The sequence below is a fragment of the Salmo salar genome, chromosome 16 (assembly GCF_965601325.2).
Source record: "Salmo salar chromosome 16, fSalSal1, whole genome shotgun sequence".
NCBI lineage: Eukaryota > Metazoa > Chordata > Actinopteri > Salmoniformes > Salmonidae > Salmo > Salmo salar.
In genome coordinates, this window is record NC_138306.1 from 37,717,037 (window position 1) to 37,740,291 (window position 23,255).

Here is a 23,255-nt window from a genome sequence, read left to right on the forward strand (position 1 = left end):
GACCAGCCCTCTCCACAGTCGACTTCTTCACTTGCGGGTTCGTCTGAGACCAGCCACCCAGACAGCTGATGAAAGTGTGGGTTTGCACAACCAGAGAATGTCTGCATAAACTGTCAGAAACTGTCTCAAGGAAGCTCATCTGCATGCTCATCATCCTCACCAGGGTCTTGACCTGACCGCAGTTTGGGGTTATAACTGACTTCAGTGGGCAAGCTCACCTTCGATGGCCACTGGCACACTGGAAAAGTTTGCTCTTCACAGATGAATCCTGGTTTCAACTGTACCGGGCAGATTGCAGACAGCATGTATGGCGTCGTGTGGGTGAGCGTTGTGTGGACATCAACGTTGTGAACAGAGTGCCCCATGGTGGTGGTGGGGTTATGGTATGGGCAGGCATAAGCGACGGACAATGAACACAATAGCATTTTATCGATGGCAATTTAAATGCGCAGAGATAACTTGACGAGATCCGTGCCATTCATCCGCCACCATCACTGCATGTTTCAGCATGATAATGTAGTGCCCATGTCGCAAGGACCTTTACATAATTCCTGGAAGCTGAAAATGTCCCAGTTCTTCCATGGCCTGCATACTCACTAGACATGTCACCCATTGAGCATGTTTGGGATGCTCTGGATCGACCTGTACAACAGCATGTTCCAGTTTCCCGCCAATATCTAGCAACGTTGCACACCCATTGAAGAGGAGTCGATGAGGCAAATGGTGGTCACACCAGATATTGACTGGTTTTCTGATCCACGCCCCTACCTTTTTTTTAAGGTATCCGTGACCAACAGATGCATATCTGTATTCCCAGTGATGTGAAATCACTGGGAATTAATTATTATTTTATGTATTTATTTATTTAAATTAACTGGTTTCCTTATATGAACTGTAACTACATACAGTAAGAATAGGAAATATTTTCACTGAAATGCACTAATATTTTACTTGAAGAGATACATGAAAAATGATGCATCAACAAGCTTAGAATCTGCAGTTAGATTGACATTCACTTAATTCATCAAGGAACTAATTTGATTAAATGTAAATTTACTTGAAATATTCATCATGAGTGTCTCTGTGGTCAGAGCCTGTACCCTCTGTCAGAATGCTCCCCCTCTCTGCTATTTACTGAGCTATTTACTGAGCTGCAGGACAGTCAGTTTAACTGCAGGGAGAGAGAGGGCTGATAGGAGCAGCACACCTTGTGGTCGGCTGGATTCCTTCCCACCTGCAGGTAGAAAATATGTGGGAAATGAATCCTTATTAGTGACAAAAAGACAGAGGACATGCCCCTGGCAAGGCCCATCCAGATCTGGCTCCGACTTCTACCTTTTCAGACAACCTCTTTGTTTTAGCACTCTGCCTGGTGTTTTAATGAAACAGGTAAAATCATCTGCCAGCTTGGTTTTATTTTTATAGCCTTGTAATATGTTCAGTGATGAAATGCAGATATGGCTAGTGCAGAGCTGTTGTCTAAATGCATTTATTCAGGTAATCACTTGAAGAGTGATTAGGCCAGAAGTATTTCAAATCACCTCAAAGTCAAAGACTTGGCTGTCTATCGGGAATGGTAGCAATGGCAAAGGTTACCAAGAAGTAAAACAAAATACCATTACTATATGAGAAAGATATAGCAACATTCACTCACTCACTCACCCACTCACCCACTCACCCAATCTCCTTTTCTTTAGACAGGTCATTTTCTGTTGCAAGGTGAAAAGAACAGTATTCAGAACCAGATACTAAATGTTAGCCCCTGCTCCACCACTACAGAACAGATACCTCCCCCCATCTTCTCTTTCCATGGCAACAGTTGACTGATGGCTGTCCCCTAGACAGAGATCATGAGCAAAATATGAGTTTTGTCCAGATGCAATCAATATCAGAGATTGGCTGTAACCCTGCTCCGTGACCCATAGCCAGGTTTCGTGGCCTCTCCCCTCATCCATCAATGTATTCATCTGTTGGATTTAGGTGCAAAACAACATCCAATGAGCCCCATCGTCCGAGAAATCATAGCTATTTTTATAGCTCCATTTAAGGATGAACGTAGTAGTTCAGGGTTATCTTCTAGTTAACAGCTGGCCTCTTAAGAAAAGGAACATGTTTGTAGGACACTCATTATTATAAAAGGAGAGTAGTCATATGTAGTATACTTTACAGTTGAAGCATTTTCACATACATTACTGAACATACAGTAATATGATCAACAGGTTAAAAAGCTCATCACTTGTTGGGTATGTATTACTTGCTAAATCCATTGCTTAATTTTTTTCTTCCTCTAATTTCTTCCTTGAAGTAAATACTTAACATAGCTATATGTATGCAAATTTGAGTCTCCCAACTCATTAAAAGCATTCTAATTGCAACTCAGTGGCGGAACGGTCATCACACTGCAGACTCTATCCTTGCTCTGCGCTCCACCTCCTGCTATGCTACTGTATCCATCCATGGATGCAACTTCTGCTGCAGTATTGGAGTGAGAAAGTTAATATGACCTTGACAGTGTCTCAATAACAGTGTAATAATGGTTAGAGTCAGGGGAGTGTTTCAACATTTTAATTTGCCAATAAAATCTAAATGAAAAAACAACAAATGCTTCACATACTTATAGAGAGTACAGGCTCTATATTGACAAATAACAGATGAAAGAAACATGTTTTCGAGTGGAATATATTCAGTATATGTCACATTAACCAAACTAGTTTTCCATTAAAGAAATCTATGCTTTCCTATACTTAAAGTAGTTCCGATATGTGATGGGTAGTTGGCCATTCTTTCATCCCAATGAAGGATTTGTTGAAGTCAAATTATAGCTTTTGTACAAGAAGATGATATGTGTGGTTTGTACCCTCACACAGACTGTGTTTAAAGTCTCTGCGACACAGACTGTGTGCAGAGTCTCTAGCATAAAAAAATTGATGATGGCTTTTCAGCCCCAAAACATTTTGACTCGCACAATTTAACTCCGATTTATCTCCCCAACATCTGCACTTGAGGTCATCCAATTTCACCTAAGCAGGGGTTGGAACCAAAATTATTTTCCAATCATTTTGTACTGAACAGAACCATTATTTTTTCGTTCCATTCCACTGTTCCGACCAGCAAAGTAAAGTTCTGAACCGGTTTGAACCAAAAAAGTAAAGGTTTATATCGTTCCTTTCTGTTCCTTTTTAAAACTCTGAAATATATATATTGTTTTACATTTAGCTCGACATTAAATTATTTCACCAATGGATAGAGCAGCTTGCTCAAGAGCGGGCAAGCTATTTACGTGCATTGGACAGACAAGTGAAGTGTAGTGTGCGACATGCGACTGAAATTCTGCAGGTGAGGACAATGCTGGGTATGAAGCGCTGGGCATCTTGTTGTTATCACATGCATTATTTGAATTAGGCCCACAGAATTATATCTACAGAGGGGCGGTTTCTCTGAAGGAACTTTGAATGTCTATGAACTTCAGAAAGTTGGCTTTGCGTAGGCGCTTTGTTGAATTTTTTGTGGGGACTGGAAAAAAATGTCCAGAATGTAAAAGAATGTTATTAACCGGTTCCCATGTTTTTAAAATAAGGGTTCTGTTCCTGAACAGTATTGATCACTTTCGTTCTCAGTTATGGTTCTGTTCCTCTAAAAACGTCATTATTTTCTGATTTTCAGTTCTGTTCCCTGAACCGGTTCCAACCTCTGACCATGAGTGCTGCTGGTTCACTCCAAAGTAAATTCAAGTCAGAGTATGAAAGAGTTTGAGTACCTGTGTTAGTCATTCCTCCTGCTACACAGAACACATTTGAACCCAGTCTGAATCTCTCACTGTGCTCTTTTGGCTTCCTTATGGCCTGTTTTGTTTTGTGAGGAGCCTTGCTGAGAGGGTTGGCACTGACTCCAGCTGCTCCTTATGTTCGGCCCTCTTCATACGTACACCGCGCTACAGTACAATCCTCCAACCAACCTTGGATAGTTGTAAAGCCCTGAAGTGAAGCCTGCATGCTTCCTTCCTCGCAAGCCTCTCCAGACACAATGAGACTTCTTTTTCACACACCACTGCTCGCGCTTTAAAGCTCATTCCTTATTCATGTGATTGTCATGTTTACTGACAGTGTTGTTCAGCATCCAGGTTTCAACGGCAGTCATGAATTGCCCTGCCTTTTGTTTCCCTTCAGGACTTTCTGACACAACACACTTTCCCAGAATCACCCGAGTATGATATCCTCTCTCTGTGTGTCTGTCTCTCCTTGATCTCTCCTTCTGTCAACACCAACATAAGAATATGATAGATGTTTCCATACCTGAATAATCTGTCTATCTCTTCTCTGCATTATGGTGGCAAGGCCCTTCGCTCACCACGAGGTTGGGTGTAGAAGCGTTGGAAGGTCGAATGAATTTGTGCTATGTTTGACGATATTGTACATATGCCTATTGTGTTTGGAACAAAGCAACAGAAACAAATCCTAGTGTAAATGTACTGTATGTTTGCAATCCATAGATGTACGGTTACAAAATCTATAGCAACCGCAGTGGATGCCTCTGACCTGTTGTCGAGTGCTTTATTTTTGTAGTGCTTTGATGGTTTTCCTACTTCATGCTCTGCATCCCTCTGTTTGCTGTAGTGTTCTTCAACATCCCCTCAGCCAAAGCACCTGGAGAACTGTGCAGCTCTGAAGAGCGAGAGAGCGTGCTCTACATTATGAATCAGCCAGTGTCTAGCAGAGCCTGTGGAGGAAATGTGCTGATAGAGATTCATTCTGCTCGTCTGCATAAGAGAAAAATAATCAAATAAAAGATGAGGCAAGGCAACCACGTAAGGTGACACTGGGATTCAGGTGAGAGCCCTGTGGATGACTCGCATGGAGAGATTCAGAGATTGGAGCCTTTTATGGCCACGGCCCTCATTTGCATTTTGTTTATTTGTTTGTGAGAGGAGCGGGGGAGTGATGCGTGTGGGAGGCGTGAGAGGAGAGCGCTAGGCGTGAGGGGGAGGTATAAGAGGAGGAGAAGGGTGAGCCGTGAGAGGAAAAGGTGCTCCGCTCTGTAGAACAGTGTCTTCTGTCTGTGAGGTGCAAAAGTCTGAGAAAGCTGCAAGGGTGTTTACAGACTAACAGACAGGCCGGTACTTTCCGGGATCCCCTCGAACAGGCATTTTGGGGCACCATCTGCTATCTGCCCCCAACACTGAACACATGCAGGCTGTGCCCTCTCTCCGCATTCCCACGCTGTTTTCATTACACCAGTACACAGAGCCATTAGCCATTAACCTAGCTGGCAAGCAACACACACTCCCCCATCCCGTATTACTAATATCTTCAGGACACTTGTTTTGCACATGTTGTGTACTGTATATGAACTTGATATGGTCTAGCCACTGAGGGGAGACAGACACTTCTAACACTTATTCAACAGGAGTCAGCTCAGCAGGCAGTGGTTTATTTAAAACATTTTCTCTTCCTGTGAATTATCTGAACAGATAAACATCTCTTCATTTTTTAAGTATGCCTAACGGCATAGATACATTCATAAATCCTCAAATGCATCTGGTTATCTCATGGAATGTTGTTGTGTATGTCTTTGTTTCGAGAAATATTAGGAGGAGGCAAAAACTAGGTTGTGTGAGAGAACTGTTAGGACAGGTATCATAGAAACAACATTGTGAAGAATAGAAGACAAGGTACTGTGTGTGAGACACCCATAGGTAACGTTTTCAGAGAGAGTAGTAAAGGTCTTGCTAGGAGTAGTACAAATCAAATCACAGTTTATTGGTCACATATTTAGCAGATGTTATTGTGGGTGTAGTGAAATGCTTGTGTTCCTAGCTCCAATAGTGCAGTAGTATCAATTCATTTTCAACATTACACACAAATCCTAAAGTAAAAGAATGAAATTAAGAAATATCTAAATATTAGGACGAGCCATATCGGAGTAGCATCGACTAAAATACAGTAGAATGGAATACAGTATGTAAAAATGATTTAAGTGACTAGTGTTCCATTATTAAAGTGACCAGTGATTCCATGTCTATGTATACAGGGCAGCAGCCTCTAAGGTGCAGAGTTGAGTAAACGGGTGGTAGCCGGCTAGGGATGGCTATTTAACAGTCTGATGGCCTTGAGATAGAAGCTGTTTTTCAGTCTCTCTGTCCCAGCTTTGATTCACTTGTACTGACCTCGCCTTCTGGATGATAGTGGGGTGAACAGGACGTGGCTCGGGTGGTTGATGTCCTTGATGATCTTTTTGGCATTCCTGTGACATCGGGTGCTGTATGTGTCATGGCGGGCGGGCAGTGTTCCCTCGTTGAATGCACCACCCTCTGGAGAGCCCTGCGGTTGCGGGCGGTGCAGTTGCAGTACGAGGCGGTGATATAGCCCGACAGGATGCTCTCAATTGTGCATCTGTAAAAGTTTGTGAGGGTCTTAGGGACCAAACCAAATTTCTTCAGCCTTCTTCAGCCTCCTGAGGTTGAAGAGGCGCTGTATCAGATTGTCAGATTGTCAAGTGCCAGTGATTGGACTGAATGAAATGCTGTACTTCTGTTTGTACATGTAATGGAGGTATGTTGAGCGGGGCATTATAGAAGCTTTTAAGCCTTGTTCACATTGGCAGTTTCAAATGACTCAAATCAATATTTCCATATCTGATTCGAATCTGTTATTTTTCCTGCAGTCTGAACAGCCAAAAAGCACATGGAACCGGATATTTCAAGCCACCTTTGTAGGGGGTTTGAAATCAGATACAAATCTGATTCCTGGCCATGTGCCTTTGCAGTCAGTGGTTTTTAGACTTATTTGGCATATCTTGTTGCTTGCTAGCTACTCTGTTGACAGTTTGACAAGAACGTGTGGTAGCTAACTAGCTTGTTAATTGTTTACAAACGCTAGGAAATGTGCTAGAAAGCTAAACAGCTAGCTAGTTGACTTCTGTGGCAAACCAAAAAGGACTTGTTTTGAAAGTTGGATCATCTTATCCTTTGAGGCTTTAAAGGTGTTTTTACCCTATGATTTTGATCATTCAAAGCAACTGGGAAACATCCATGGTAGGCATTGTTGTCACCTTCGCTTGATTGCTACATAACTTCTGCCTGAAAGGAAGCACAATTTCCACCACAAATCAGCCTACACCAAAGCACACATACCCATCGTTAATATGACAACTAGTGTAGCCATGTCAGCAAATGACTGCTGTCTGAACACACACAAATCCGATTTGGTCACTTGTAACTTGCTGTTTGGACAGTCAGTATTCCAAAACAGATTTGAAAAACAAAACTGATTTGAGCATCAAGGCCTGCAGTGTGAACAAGGCTTTAGAGGGAAGTAAATCCCTATCTGATTACATTGCTACTAACCTAAACACTGAATAATCCAGGAAGTAAGGGGACTTTACATTTGAGGACTGGGTCAGGGAACATTCAGATATTGCTTTAGTTTGTTGTGGCATCTTCCTATTTTAGTTCCCAACCCAAAGGAAAATTGTGGGTCTATGTGATGTTCACAGCAGAATCTAATACAAAGGACTCAAATGTAGCCTTTTACTGATAGATTGAAGATTTGGTATGTATTCCACACCTGTGTTTACTCTACTGTACAATTGTGTTTGAACTCAAATATGTTAAACAGAGTTCATGTAATGAGAAGTCACTTTTGATGAAAAGTCACCCCCTAAAACAGCAGCATTTGCATAAAGTCATCATTCAGAAGTCAAGTGCCAGTGATTGGACTGAATGAAATGCTGCACTTCTGTTTGTCATTTGTGGTCTACTGGAGAGAGAGAGCAAGAGAGAGAGAATTGCTATGGTAACTATATTCCCAATCAAATAGCAATGATTTGCAAACATTTGAAACCAAATCAGCTCTAGTTTGCTCTTCTGTCATTTTCAGCGCAGTGGAGTCAACATCTGCTCTGCCAAAGCAAAGCAGCCTAATTAGGATGAAGACTGTGTCCTGTTCTATCCCAGCTGTGTGCTATGTGCTGCTGGGCCACACTGAGACAGATATGACCCAGTGAGGGTAAACTCCCTGAATGGATGCCCTCGCCCACATAAACAGAGAGGTGAATGCACCACAACCGCTGTGGTAATGAGAAAATTAGCCCAAGCTATTTGTAACTTCCTTAATTGCTTTGTGTGGATAGACAGCACACCTTCCACCATACCCGTAGCTACCTGCTAATTGTAAACCTATCACTGTCTTTCTGGGAAATTGAGAAGGGAGGGGATAAAAAAAAGCAATTGCAGAGAACAAAACAATGACTTATTTCTGGATCCTAATTAAATAAATGTTATCTAATGTGATTACTGATATTTGTGTGGGTTTTGCATATTATTTTTTTTATCTCAGTCCAGTGCAAACCATTATCAAACATATTTTTAAGATCACCTATGGTCGCAGTTCAAGCAGAAATATTTGCAGTGATATCATGGTGTTATTAATTTGTTATTGCCTGGTGCTCATTGCATTGTAGCTACTATTTTTCTGGTGCTTCATAAGGGAAATGCCTAGTTTGTGCCGACCAATAGAAATAAGAGCTCTGTCCATCCCATCCCTCAGTATGTATCTATCTCTCTTCTCTGCCCTAGTCTTCCAGGGGGAATCTGTGGTACCATACTGGGCTGGTCCTTGGACAGTAGTGGGTATATGTGTTGGACAGCAGCTCATCCGAACCCCTGTTTTGAATAAATACCAGCTGCTGCTGTGACTTGCCATATGGAAGCCACACTTCCCCCAGAATGCAGCTTTCAGCCACTCAGAACAGGTGGAACTCAGAACAGGCTGTACACTGTGATTTCACAACCATTTTAGCACAGTGTACAGGTTGTAGGCAGGTTGCAGACATTTCACAGGTTTGCTTGGATTATTATGATCACTTAACTTTTTTGGGTGGAAGGGGAAGAGGTCATTTAGACTTTTAAGCATTGCATCCTACTGGTTGAATGAACATTTCCTCACTGCAGGTTCTAAGATGTTATTTTATTACTGGGCAATGGACATTTTATAAATGTGGTATATTTATGTATGCTGCAAGTAAGAAACAAACACAAACACAAATGTTTTACCCTCACATCTCTTCTGACACAGCAGGTCTTATGGCTGTGTTCTGTATGCCTGTAGCCAATTAATCCAACCTCATCATTAGATACACTGAGGCTTCATAGCAGGATTCAAGACATACCAGTCCCATCAGTGACTCATCACTTAACACTTGCCCTTGATTCTATCAGAAACACTGATGGGTTGTTGCTCCTGGACCTGCTGACCACTTAAACCACGTCTCTCTGTCAATTGTTTGCAAATAGTTGGTATTTGATTGGGAATATAGTTACCATAGCAATTCTCTCTCTCTCTCTCTCTCTCTCTCTCTCTCTCTCTCTCTCTCTCTCTCTCTCTCTCTCTCTCTCTCTCAGACGTGCAGCACATAAAGCGTCGAGACATCATTCTGAAGCGGGAGCTGGGAGAGGGGGCCTTTGGGAAGGTGTTCCTGGCAGAGTGCTATAACCTCAGCCCTACCAAGGACAAGATGCTGGTGGCTGTCAAGGTAAGAGATGATCTCTCGATAACACAGGGCCACCTCACTTTCCAGTTACAGCAGACCCCTCACAGAGGTCAGGGCCCCTCAGCACTCAGCGTATGAACTGTATTATCTTGATCCTTGAACGGCTCTTGGGGCCACCACACCTGACATGGCCTGCCGCCTCAACAACGTGGATCGATAAAAATTAGATTTTTTTACTGTAGTGTAGATCAATAATCATACTAATGGTCATTGAGGTCACTATGAGTACCATGTTGGTTGTCTCATATCAGACTGAATGTATGAGGCTCCAATATGAGGTGACAGTGCCCCAGTCCAATATGAAGTGACAGTCTAATATGAGGTGACAGTGCCCCAGTCCAATATGAGGTGACAGTGCCCCAGTCCAATATGAGGTGACAGTGCCCCAGTCCAATATGAGGTGACGGTGCCCCAGTCCAATATGAGGTGACGGTGCCCCAGTCCAATATGAGGTGACAGTGCCCCAGTCCAATATGAGGTGACAGTGCCCCAGTCCAATATGAGGTGACGGTGCCCCAGTCCAATATGAGGATGAAGGTGCCCTAGTCCAATATGAGGATGAAGGTGCCCCAGTCCAATATGAGGTGACAGTTCTCCAGTCCAATATGAGGTGACAGTGCCCCAGTCCAATATGAGGTGAGAGTGCCCCAGTCCAATATGAGGTGAGAGTGCCCCAGTCCAATATGAGGTGAGAGTGCCCCAGTCCAATATGAGGTGACAGTGCCCCAGTCCAATATGAAGTGACGGTGCCACAGTCCAATATGAGGTGACAGTGCTCCAGTCCAATATGAGGATGAAGGTGCCCCAGTCCAATATGAGGTGACAGTGCCCCAGTCCAATATGAGGTGACAGTGCCCCAGTCCAATATGAGGTGACAGTGCCCCAGTCCAATATGAGGATGAAGGTGCCCCAGTCCAATATGAGGTGACAGTGCCCCAGTCCAATATGAGGTGACAGTGCCCCAGTCCAATATTAGGTGACAGTGCCCCAGTCCAATATGAAGTGACAGTGCCCCAGTCCAATATGAGGTGACAGTGCCCAAGTCCAATATGAGGTGACGATGCCCCAGTCCAATATGAGGTGACAGTGCCCCAGTCCAATATGAGGTGACGATGCCCCAGTCCAATATGAGGTGACGGTGCCCCAGTCCAATATGAGGATGAAGGTGCCCCAGTCCAATATGAGGTGACGGTGCCCCAGTCCAATATGAGGTGACGGTGCCCCAGTCCAATATGAGGTGACGGTGCCCCAGTCCAATATGAGGATGAAGGTGCCCCAGTCCAATATGAGGTGACAGTGCCCCAGTCCAATATGAGGTGAAGGTGCCCAAGTCCAATATGAGGTGACGATGCCCCAGTCCAATATGAGGTGAGAGTGCCCCAGTCCAATATGAGGTGACAGTGCCCCAGTCCAATATGAGGATGAAGGTGCCCCAGTCCAATATGAGGTGACAGTGCCCCAGTCCAATATGAGGTGAAGGTGCCCAAGTCCAATATGAGGTGACGATGCCCCAGTCCAATATGAGGTGACAGTGCCCCAGTCCAATATGAGGTGACAGTGCCCCAGTCCAATATGAGGTGACGGTGCCCCAGTCCAATATGAGGTGACAGTGCCCCAGTCCAATATGAGGTTAAGGTGCCCAAGTCCAATATGAGGTGACGATGCCCCAGTCCAATATTAGGTGACAGTGCCCCAGTCCAATATGAGGTGACAGTGCCCCAGTCCAATATGAGGTGACGGTGCCCCAGTCCAATATGAGGTGACAGTGCCCCAGTCCAATATGAGGTTAAGGTGCCCAAGTCCAATATGAGGTGACGGTTCCCCAGTCCAATATGAGGATGAAGGTGCCCAAGTCCAATATGAGGATGAAGGTGCCCAAGTCCAATATGAGGTGACAGTGCCCCAGTCCAATATGAGGTGACGGTGCCCCAGTCCAATATGAGGTGAAGGTGCCCCAGCATCTGTGCGTTAGAGACGATGAGTATGGCGTGTCTCCTCTCTAATGCACAGGCAACTCAGATTCAAACTCCCATTACTCGCCAAATATGGAGTTTCGCTGAGCAACTATCTTAATTTACTCCTGTTACAGCCCGTATGTACTGTACTTCCATAAAAGGTCTAAATAAAAATGTACAAGCAACCGAACAAAAATTATATTCGGCACCTCCAATGTAAATCACTCATTACTGCCACGCTCATGTCGGAAGTCTACACCAGCTCAATACATTTGAGGTGCCGAAGAGGCATTTTTTTCGGTTACTCGTACATTTGTATTAAACCCTTTTTTGGATACTGGTGCAGGGTGACTGCAGCAGCTGACTAATAGGTGAGAACATTTACCCCTAGAAGTCACGTTCATACCAATATATCTCATTAGCAGGTTCACTTAACACAATATTTAACATGTTTTACATACTGTACAGGTCCTTACGGCTGACTTCAATATAAACTTTTGGGTCAAGATTTTTTGTGCCACTTTTAGCTATAGCTTCACTGTTGGAATTGACCTCAATGTTGCTCAATATGAAATAAACGGCTAATGAACCGTAGCATTAACTGCAGAACAGACAAACAACTTTGAGCATTATGTACAACTGGTGGGCATTAACCATCTGGGTTCGCCCCTTCACTAACACACACACACACACACACACACACACACACACACACACACACCACACACACACACACACACACACACACACACACACACACACACACACACACACACACACACACACACACACACACTAGTGCTGAGCGATTAACCAAAATGTCTGTTATTTAGTTTTTTTTTTTAATCCTCTGAGCCAAGCATATTGATCAAATGAATGGCATTTTGTCAGGGTCTTTTAGAAATATGACCTCTGACTTATTCAGTGATTCCCTTAGCTTTTTAAGAACATAAATGTGGCTGTCATAGGAGGCATGTTAAAATATAGCTGTTTGTTAGTGGGGCTAAAGGGTGATCATAGATTTCCTGATCCTAAATAGGTCTCAGTGGGTTTGATGGCAGCAGTAAGATCTGTCATTCAACCAGGGCCATATGGTGTACCTTGTTACAATGGTACACCGAGAGATTGGAGGCGTTAAATGTTCAGCGATCAATATTTATGTGACTTTAGAGTAGTCCTCCTGGATTGCAGTTGGGGCATAATTGAGGTGGTAGCCACCAAACAGCTTGTGTAGCTATTATGTTTGTTCGCGCATTTTCAACCCATTATTACAAGGGTATAGATTTTCACAGCTTCAAGGTTAATCAGGTCTGTTGGGATTGTGTTATTTCAGCCCTAGTTGATGCAGACACCTGTTTACAATGACATCCATTTTAAAGGCCAGTGCAGTGAAAAACTCAATTTTTTTGTGTATTATTTTCCACCCTATGAGGTTGGAATAATACTGTGACATTGTGAAAATGATGATAATGCCCTTTTAGTGTAAGAGCTGTTTGAAAAGATCGGCAGACATTTCAGCCAGTTTTTGGTGGGATGGAGTAACATCACCAGGCGGTAAATTAGATAATAGGCCAATAAGAAAGATAGTTCCAAACCTCTCTGCCAATAACAGATAGTTTTCAGTTTTCCCCTCCCCACTCAGACCACTCCCAGACAGAACTAGCAAAATTCTTGCTTGAGAAATTGCTCTTTGCTAAGAAGCACTTTTTGTTTCTTTTTGACTATTTTAATTGAAAACAATCACAGTAAGGTACGTAATTGTTACCCAGAATTGATTTGATATTGAGATAAAAATGGCTGCATTGGACATTTAATCAATCTGCCAAGTGCACTGTTGACACTTTTTAGACAGAAACCATTTGTAAACTGAAGAAGAGCAGTTTCAATATTTCAGCATCTGTATCATTGACCAGCACTGAACAATTAACTTAATCGACCAAATATTGAATTAGGATCATTTTCTCAGGGATTGATCTTGAAATTAAATTTAAACCTCAAGATAGCCATAACTAAATAATGGTAAACTGATATTGCTTAAATTATGTTGAGGTCAATACAATCTCAAGAGACATAAGCTAAATTTAAACTAAAACCACCAACACTGCTCTGTCTATATATCAGGTGTTCCCATACTGGGGTATGGGTAAGCGCAATGCCGTAAGGGGTACGCCAAATAAAATTGTGATTCACATTTTAAAAATCAAATAAAAATCTTCACATTTTCGAACAGTCCATTTATATTTTCCAATGGGGCTATACATTTGGGTGAGGTTTTTTTCTCGCCTGAGTAGCCTCGTTTCACTGCCAAAAATAAAATGAAACCATCTAGTGTTCAGCGAAATAACAACCCAATGTCAAATACAGGTAGCCTAGTCAAATAATTAACATCCAATCACATTAACCATTACTCTCTCGCGGGAATTCCACTAACGGTCCATATGTAGCCAAACGTAGCTGCTGCTCATGTTGGTATCTGTACTGATGGCGCAAAAGCCATGACAGGGAGACACAGTGGAGTGGTAACACCCGTGCAAGCTGTTGCTACCGACACCACTTGGGTACGCTGCAGCATCCACCGAGAGGCTCTTGCTGCCAAGGGAATGCCTGACAGCTTGAAAGACATTTTGGACACTACAGTGAAAATGGTTAACTTTGTTAAGGCAAGGCCCCTGAACTCTTGTGTATTTTCTGCACTATGCAATGATATGGGCAGCGACCATGTAACACTTTTACAACATACAGAAGTGCGCTGGCTATCAAGGGGCAAAGTATTGACAAATGTTTTTGAATTGAGAGACAAGCTTAAAGTTTTCTTTACTGACCATAATTTTCACTTGTCTGACCGCTTGCATGATGACGAGTTTCTCACACAACTGGCCTATCTGGGTGATGTTTTTTCTTGCCTAAATGATCTGAATCTAGGATTACAGGCACTTTTCTATTCACTTATCCCCTCCAAACATTGCTTTGAGTTTGCTTATTCGTCTATAAACCTGTGAATGGCATCTCACAAAGTTGTCTGGAATCGACTCAGTATTGTGGACAATAGGAGAAGGCAAGGTGAATACTGTGGAGGTGGTGTGGCTGGTGTGGGCCTGCATAATGTGAATGGTTGGTTTTGAGTGAGACTGGCAGAGAGAGTTCCTTTCACAGCAAGGTGAAACCCATATGTAGACAACAGTTGGGTTGGCTGTCAGAGGAGGAACCAGGTCAAACATTCACGGAAATGTACTTAATTGTTAGTGCAAAAAGAGATACAGTATTCTCAAACAATGTATTTTTTCCTGTTAAAATCATAAGATATTGGTAGCTGGTCACATAACATCACTGTGTCATATCCATCCTTTAATCTCCTTGAAATGTGAAGTGGCTGTCAGTAATTGTTTCGCTTGATTTATTACATTTCACGTAAAGATTACGATTGTAACCTCAGGGTTAAAATGCAAATTTCACCTCTAACATGACACAGTTGAGGATATTAAAGTTCAAAGGTCATAGAAAGGTAAACTAAGCTGCTGGAGGAGGGGTCACGCTATGATGGTTGGAGACAAGGGGCACATTCATCACTGTTTCCCTCTTGTCACCACCACTCTTCATCAATGCGCTCATCCATGGAATGATGTTAGCCATGATAGTATGTAGCGAGAGGGAGGGAGCCGCAGTGCAGAGGCAGGGGAAAGAGGCCGACCTTACAGAGACAGACTGCAGCAGGAGAAATAAGGCTGTCTGTGAGGGATGTTAGATCATCTCCCAAACTGTTCTACTCCACATATGCTTTGATTAAGAGTAATGGAGGCAACACTGAGCTGGCTTTCTTTTGTCTTGCTTTTTCTTTCATTCTTTTCTTCACATCCCCAGTCACCAGAGTGGATCCTATTGAAATAGATTCCGCACAAATATAAAGGCGTGTATGCTGTTGTTTTTTAACAATGTAGCTTGTATTTCATGTTAGGTAAGATTGCAACGTAAGCACCACAGGTACATAGCTACTTATATTTCATTTTAAGTTATATCTAGGTTATAATGGAATGTCAGACTATATATGTGTAGGTCAACAAGTCTCGGAGACTACCAGTAAAGCTGTTTAGTCTATGTGTCGGCTCTCTAGTATGTCCTGTATATGCAGGTGGACTCTGAGGACACAGCACTCCACTACAGCACAGGGGTCATAAAGCATCCAGGATGATAGGGATAGATGCCTTGCCATCTGTCCATGGGCACTGCCATCCATTCTAATTCCCCTCTGCATTTGTGATATAAGGGAATTCAAATTGAATAAAACATTAGCAAATCATTGTGATTCATCATTCAGATATCTATCATTGTTGAATCATATATCGCCAATATACAGTATATTGCCTACATTTAACTGTCTGTCAAATAATAGAATACAGTAAGGCAAGGTTAATTATATGCAATTAATAGTGTGTTAAGAATTCTATGAATTATTATGTTTTAGCTGTGGTGTTGTTGTGGACTTTCACGTAAGTGGAGGATTGTATTGTCAAATCTCCGGAAAACATGAATTCTGTTTTCGAACTTTAGTTTACAATACAGCAACAAAATATATTGTTTTTTAATGGAAACGCACCCAGAAATTACTGCTTGCCAGTCATCCTAGACACAATAAGGAACTAATCCTACCTGTTAATGTATGGTGGATCAGAAAGAGACAAGACATTGAGTGTAAATGCCAAATATTTCATAGGTGGGAATTTAGGAAGGGTGTTAAGCTTGTCAATAATGATACCAGAACTCTGAGCCAATATGGTAGGCAACCACAACGTCTAGATCTGGTGAGGCACGCACGTCTCTTATCACAGCTCTATAATGAAATGTCAGACTATGTATATGGGACACATAATGAAGTAAATTACTAAATGATCTGCTTCTGTAAAGCCATGAGGTTTGCTGGGTCATTGTGACAACCTGTCAGAGAAAAGTTTATTTCATGTTCTGCTCCTTAAATTAGAAGATTACAGTGCTTTACCTCCCCTGCTCTGTTTATTACCCGGTCTCTGTTCTATTCGCACCAACCAGGTTATTGTGTGTGTGTGTGTTTGGGTGTTAGTGTTTATCTATGGCTCATTGTTAGGAAGCCCAAAATAAAACATTTATATTTTCAGTTTCTTTCATAAATATAACTCGGTTATCAAATATTTTCCACATATTTTCCACATTTAGCAGATAAATAAAATTAAATCAAAGTTTATTGATAGCGTACACAGATTTTCAGGTGTTATCAGACGTGCAGCGAAATGCTTACAGTGCTTTCGGAAAGTACCCCTTGACCTTTTCCACATTTTGTTAGGTTGAAGCCTTATTTAAAAAATTGATTAAATTGGTATTTTTTTCTCATCAATCTATGCACAATACCCCATAACGACAAAGCTGAAAAATAAATAAAAATATCCCATTTGCGTAAGTATTCAGATCCTTTACTCAGTACTTTGTTGAAGCACCTCTGGCAGCGATTACAGCCTCAAGTCTTCTCTGGTATGACGCTACAAGCTTGGCACACCTGTATTTGCAGAGTTTCATCCATTCTTCTGAGCAGATCCTCTCAAGCTCTCAGGTTGGATGGGGAGTGTCACTGCACAGCCATTTTCAGGTCTCTCCAGATATGTTAGATCGGGTTCAAGTCCGGGCTCTGGCTGGGCCACTCAAGGATATTCAGAGACTTGTCCCGAAGCCACTCCTGCGTTGTCTTGGCTGTGTGCTTAGGGTTGTTGTCCTGTTGGAAGGTGATCCTTCGCCCCAGTCTGAGGTCCTGAGCACTCTAGAGCAGGTTTTCATCAAGGATCTCTCTGTACCTCCGTTCATCTTTCCCTGTACTTTCCTCTGTTCATCCTGACGAGTCTCCCAGTCACTGCCGCTGAAAAACATCCCCACAGCATGATGATGCCACCACCATGCTTCACCGTAATGATGGTGCCAGATTTCCTCCAGACGTGACACTTGGCATTCAGGCCAAAGAGTTCAATCTTGGTTTCATCAGGTCTGAGAGTCTTTAGGTGCCTTCCATTTAAGAATGATGGAGGCCACTGTGTTCTTTGGGACATTCAATGCTGCAGATATTTTTGGTACCCTTCCCCAGATCTGTGCCTCGACACAATCCTGTCTCGGAGCTCTATGGACAATTCCTTTGTACACATGGCATGGTTTTTGCTCTGACATGCACTGTCAACTGTGGGACCTTGTATAGACAGGTGTGTGCCTTTCCAAACCATGTCCAATCAATTGAATTTACCACAGGTGGACTCCAATCAAGTTGTAAAAACATATCAAAGATGGTCAATGGAAACAGGATGCACCTGAGCTCAATTTCAAGTCTTATAGCAAAAGGTCGGAATACTTATGTAAATAAGATATTTCTGTAAAATAAAATTGTATAAATGTGCAAAAATTTATTAAACTAGTTTTCACTTTGTCATTATGGAGTATTGTGTGTAGATTCATGAGGAACATTTTGTTTTAAATCCATTTTAGAATAAGGCTGTAACAAAATGTGGAAAAAGTCAAGGGGTCTGAATATTTTCCGACTGCACCGTATGTTTCTAGCTCCAAAGGTGCAGTAATATCTAGCAATACAAAACAATACACACATAATTCCCCCCCCCCCGCCCCCCCCCCCCCCCCCCCCCCCCCCAATGAAAAATAAATATCAGAGCGAGCAATATCAGAACGAGCAGTGTCATAATCTGGAATATACAGTGTATAAATACAGTACCAGTAAAAAGTTTGCCTTGATGACAGCTTTGCACACTCTTCGCATCCTCTCAACCAGCTTCATGAGGTAGTCACCTGGAATGCATTTCAATTGACAGGTGTGCCTTGTTAAAAGTTAATTTGTGGAATTTCAGTTGTGTTGTGTTGTGACAAGGTAGGGGGGGGGGGGGTATACAGAACATAGCCCTATTTGGTAAAAGACCAAGTCCATATTATGGCAAGAAGAGCTCAAATAAGCAAAGAGAAATGACAGTCCATCATTACTTTAAGACATGAAGGTCAGTCTATACGGAAAATGTCAATAACTTTTAAAGTTTGTTCAAGTGCAGTCGCAAAAACCATCAAGCGCTATGATGAAACTGGCTCTCATGGGGACCGCCACAGGAAAGGAAGACCCAGAGTTACCTCTGCTTCAGAGAACAAGTTCATTAAAATTACCAGCCTCAGAAATTGCAGCCCAAATAAATGCTTCACAGAGTTCAAGTAACAGACACATCTCAACATCAACTGTTCAGAGGAGACTGCGTGAATCAGGCCTTCATGGTCGATTTGCTGCAAAGAAACCACAACTAAAGGACACCAATAATAAGAAGATACTTGTTTGGGCCAAGAAACACGAGCAATGGACATTAGACTGGTGGAAATCTATATTATGGTCTGATGAGTCCAAATTTGAGATTTTTGGTTCCAACCGCTGTGTCTTTGTGAGACGTAGAGTAGGTGAACGGATGATCTCTGCATGTGTGGTTCCCACCGTGAAGCATAAAAGAGGAGGTGTGATGGTGTGGGGGTCTCTGACTTATTTAGAATTCAAGGCATACTTAACCAGCATGGCTGCAGCAATACGACATCCCATCTGGTTTGTGCTTAGTTGGACTATAATTTATTTTTCAACAGGACAATGACTCAACACACCTCCAGGCTGTGTAATGGCTATGTAACCAAGAAGGAGAGTGATGGAGTATTGCATCAGATGACCTGGCCTCCATAATCACCCGACCTCAACCCAATTGACATGGTTTGGAATGAGTTTGACCGCAGAGTGAAGGAAAAGCAGCCAACAAGTGCTCAGCATATGGGAACTCCTTCAAGACGGTTGGAAAAGCATTCCAGGTGAAGCTTGTTGAGAGAATGCCAAGAGTGTGCAAAGCTGTCATCAAGGCAAAGAAAGGGTGGCTACTTTGAAGAATCTCAATTATAAAATATATTTTCATTTGTTTAACTCTTTTTTGGTTACTACATGATTCCATATGTGTTATTTCATAGTTTTGATCTCTTTGCTATTATTCTACAATGTAGAAAATTGTACAAATTAAGAAAAACCCTTGAATGAGTAGGTGTGTCCAAACTTTTGACTGGTACTGTATATTTTTATATAGTTAGTTCGTCAAATTTGTGCCCTGCTGGAGCTGCCCCGGTCAACTGTATGTGATGTTATTGTGAAGTGGAAATGTCTAGCAGCAACAACTGCTCAGCCACAAAGTGGTAGGCCACACAAGCTCATAGAACCGGACCCCTGAGTGTTGAAGCGTGTAAAAAACATCTGTTCTCGATTGTACCATTCAGTACCGAGTTCCAAACTGACTCTGCAAACAACGTCAGCACAATGACTATTCGTTGGGAGCTTCATGAAATGGGAACACCATGCGCAATGCCAAGTGTCGGCTGGAGTGATGTGTAGGTCTCCTCTCTGCAGCAGTGGAAACGTGTTCTCTGGAGTGATGAATCATGCGACACCATCTGGCAGTCCGATGAATCTGGGGTTGGCAGATGCCAGAAGAATGCTACCTACCCGAATACATAGTGCCGACTGTAAATTTGGTGGAGGAGGAATATTGGTCTGGGGCTGTTTTTCGTGGTTCGGGCTAGCCCCCTTAGTTCCAGTGAAGGGATGAATTGGAACGCCGACTGCGAACCAGGCCTAATCCCCAACATCACTAATGCTCTTGTGGCTGAATGGAAGCAAGTCCCGGCAGCAATGTTCCAACATCTAATGGAAAGCCTTCCCAGAAGAGTGGAGGCTGTTATAGCAGCAAAGGGGGGACCACCTCCATATTAATGATTTTTGAATGAGATGTTCGACAAGCTGATGTACACATACTTTTGGTCATGTAATGTGTCTATATCACTGCCTCATTGCCTGCATCCATAATGGGACTGCGGTCAAACGACCACCCCACATCACTGTCAAATGCTCCCTGAAACACTTCAGCGAGCAGTCCTTTCTAATCAACCTGGCCGGGGTATCCTGGAATGATATTGACCTCATCCCGTCAGTAGAGGATGCCTGGTTATTCTTTAAAAATGCCTTCCTCACCATCTTAAATAAGCACGCTCCATTCAAAGAAAATTTAACCAGGAACAGATATAGCCCTTGGTTCACTCCAGACCTGACTGTCCTTGACCAGCACAAAAACATCCTGTGGCGTACTGCATTAGCATCGAATAGCCCCCGTGATATGCAACTTTTCAGGGAAGTTAGGAACCAAAATTCACAGCCAGTTAGAAAAGCTAAGGCTAGCTTTTTCAAACAAAAATTTGCATCCTGTAGCACAAACTCAAAAAAGTTCTGGGACACTGTAAAGTCCATGGAGAATAAGAGCACCTCCTCCCAGCTACTCCCAGCTGCCCACTGCACTGAGGCTAGGAAACACTGTCACCACCGATAAATCCACTATATTTGAGAATTTCAATAAGCATTTTTCTACGGATGGCCATGCTTTCCACCTGGCTACACCTACCCCGGTCAGCACGCCCCACAGAAACTCGCCCAAGCCCCCCATTTCTCCTTCACCCAAATCCAGATAGCTGATCTTCTTAATAAAGAGCTGCAAAATCTGGACCCCTACAAATCAGCCGGGCTAGACAATCGGGAACCTCTCTTTCTAAAATTAACTGCCGAAATTGTTGCAACCCCTATTACTAGCCTGTTCAACCTCTCTTTCATATCGTCTGAGAATCCCAAAGATTGTAAAGCTGCCGCGAGACACTCTAGACCCAAACTGCTACAGACCTATATATATCCTACCCTGCCTTTCTAAGGTCTTCGAAAGCCAAGTTAACAAACAGATTATTGAACATTTCGAATCCCACCGTACCTTCTCCGCTATGCAATCTGGTTTCAGAGCTGGTCATAGGTGCACCTCAGCTACGCTCAAGGTCCTAAACAATATCTTAACCGCCATCGATAAGAGAGATTACTTTGCAGCCGTATTCATCGACCTAACCAAGGCTTTCGACTCTGTCAATCACCACATTCTTATCGGCAGACTCAACAGCCTTGGTTTCTCAAATGACTGCCTCGCCTGGTTTACCAACTACTTCTCTGCTAGAGTTCAGTGTGTCAAATCGAAGGGCCTGTTGTCTGGACCTCTGGCAGTCTCTATGGGTGTGCCACAGGGTTCAATTCTCGGGCCGACTCTCTTCTCTGTATACATCAATGATGTCGCTCTTGCTGCTGGTGATTCTCTGATCCACCTCTATGCAGACGACACCATTCTGTATACTTTTGGCCCTGCTTTGGACACTGTGTTAACCCCTGTGCGGCCTCGGGACGGACATCCAGCGAAAAATCATATCGCCATTAGCATAACAAAATGTAATATATATTTTTTTTCATTTTTTTTTCTAATTATATCGTTTTATAGATACACCTCTCCTGAATCAAACCACGTTGTCCGATTTCAAAAAGGCTTTACAGCAAAAGCAAAACATTAGATTATGTTAGAGGAGTATATCGTAAAAGTAGCCACATAGCCATTTTCCGACCAACCACATACATCACAAATAACCAAAAAACAGCTAAATGCAGCACTAACCTTTGACAATCTTCATCAGATGACACACCTAGGACATCATGTTACACAATACATGCATTATTTTGTTCGATAAAGTTAATATTTATATATAAAAACAGCATTTTACATCGGTGCGTAACGTTGACTAACTATTTTCCCTCAAATGCACCCAATGAAACAGAGCTACAATTTACTAAATTACTATTCGAAAACATTTTTAAAATGTAATATTGTCATTCTAAGATTTATAGATGAATATCTCTTGAAAGCACCTGTAATGCCAGATTTAAAATTAACTTTACTGGGTAATCATACTTTGCGATGAAAGGGGATGCGATACTCTGAAAAATAGGCTAACGTTACAGGTCAGCGCCATCTTGGAACAATCGCATATCACATCTAGTCTTGTATACTATTGTCAATAATCCCTTACCTTTGGTTGTCTTCATCAGAAAGCACTTCCAGGAATCCCAGGTCCACAACAAATGTATTTTCGTTCAAAAAAACGACTCCTTTATGTTCCAAGAGCTTTTTCTTGTTAGCGCGTCTGAAGGCTGATCCAAATGCTCCGTCGGCCACGGGACAGCCATTTCGAGAAAATGCATTTTTTTCCCATTTAGGTTCGTTCAAACATGTCAAATGTTGTATAACATAAATCTTCAGGGCGTTTTTCAACAAGAGAGCCAATAAGATTCAAGGAGGATGATTGCATTGTCTTTCAAAACGTTTCGAAAGGGGAGGGTAACCAGGGGCGCCGGCGTCATAATGGTGATGGCCCTCTCCGTGTGACCATGTTCCATAGCGTGTCATTCTGTCAGTTTTCACAGTAGGAGTCTCAAATCACTTTGTAAAGACTGGGGACATCTAGTGGAAGCAATAGGAAGTGCTCAATGAACCATAGCTCACGGTGTGATTAATAGGCAACGTGATGAAGTTGAGTTCGCAATTCAGAATTCCACTTCCTGTTTCCATCTGTCTCGGGGTTTTGACTGCCATATGAGTTCTGTTATACTCACAGACACCATTCAAACAGTTTTAGAAACTTTAGGGTCTTTTCTATCCACAAGTATTAATTATATGCATATCCTAGCTTCTGAGTTTGAGTAGTAGGCCGTTTAAAATGGGCACGAATTATTTTCAAAATGCGCTGTGGCGCCCCCTATCCTAGGCAACCGTCAAGAGGTTAACTAACCTCCAGACGAGCTTCAATGCCATACAACTCTCCTTC

General features: G+C 42.6%; 1 protein-coding gene across 2 annotated transcripts in view; it reads left to right on the plus strand.

Annotated features, from left to right (window-relative positions):
• Window positions 1–23,255, plus strand: part of LOC106573628 (NT-3 growth factor receptor) — a 288,867-nt gene that overhangs the window by 249,247 nt on the left and 16,365 nt on the right. For both annotated transcript variants that reach the window (XM_014148852.3, XM_014148855.3), the window contains exon 13: window positions 9,398–9,528. In XM_014148852.3, coding sequence (XP_014004327.1) covers window positions 9,398–9,528 — 131 coding nt within the window. The remainder of the gene's footprint in view (window positions 1–9,397; window positions 9,529–23,255) is intronic.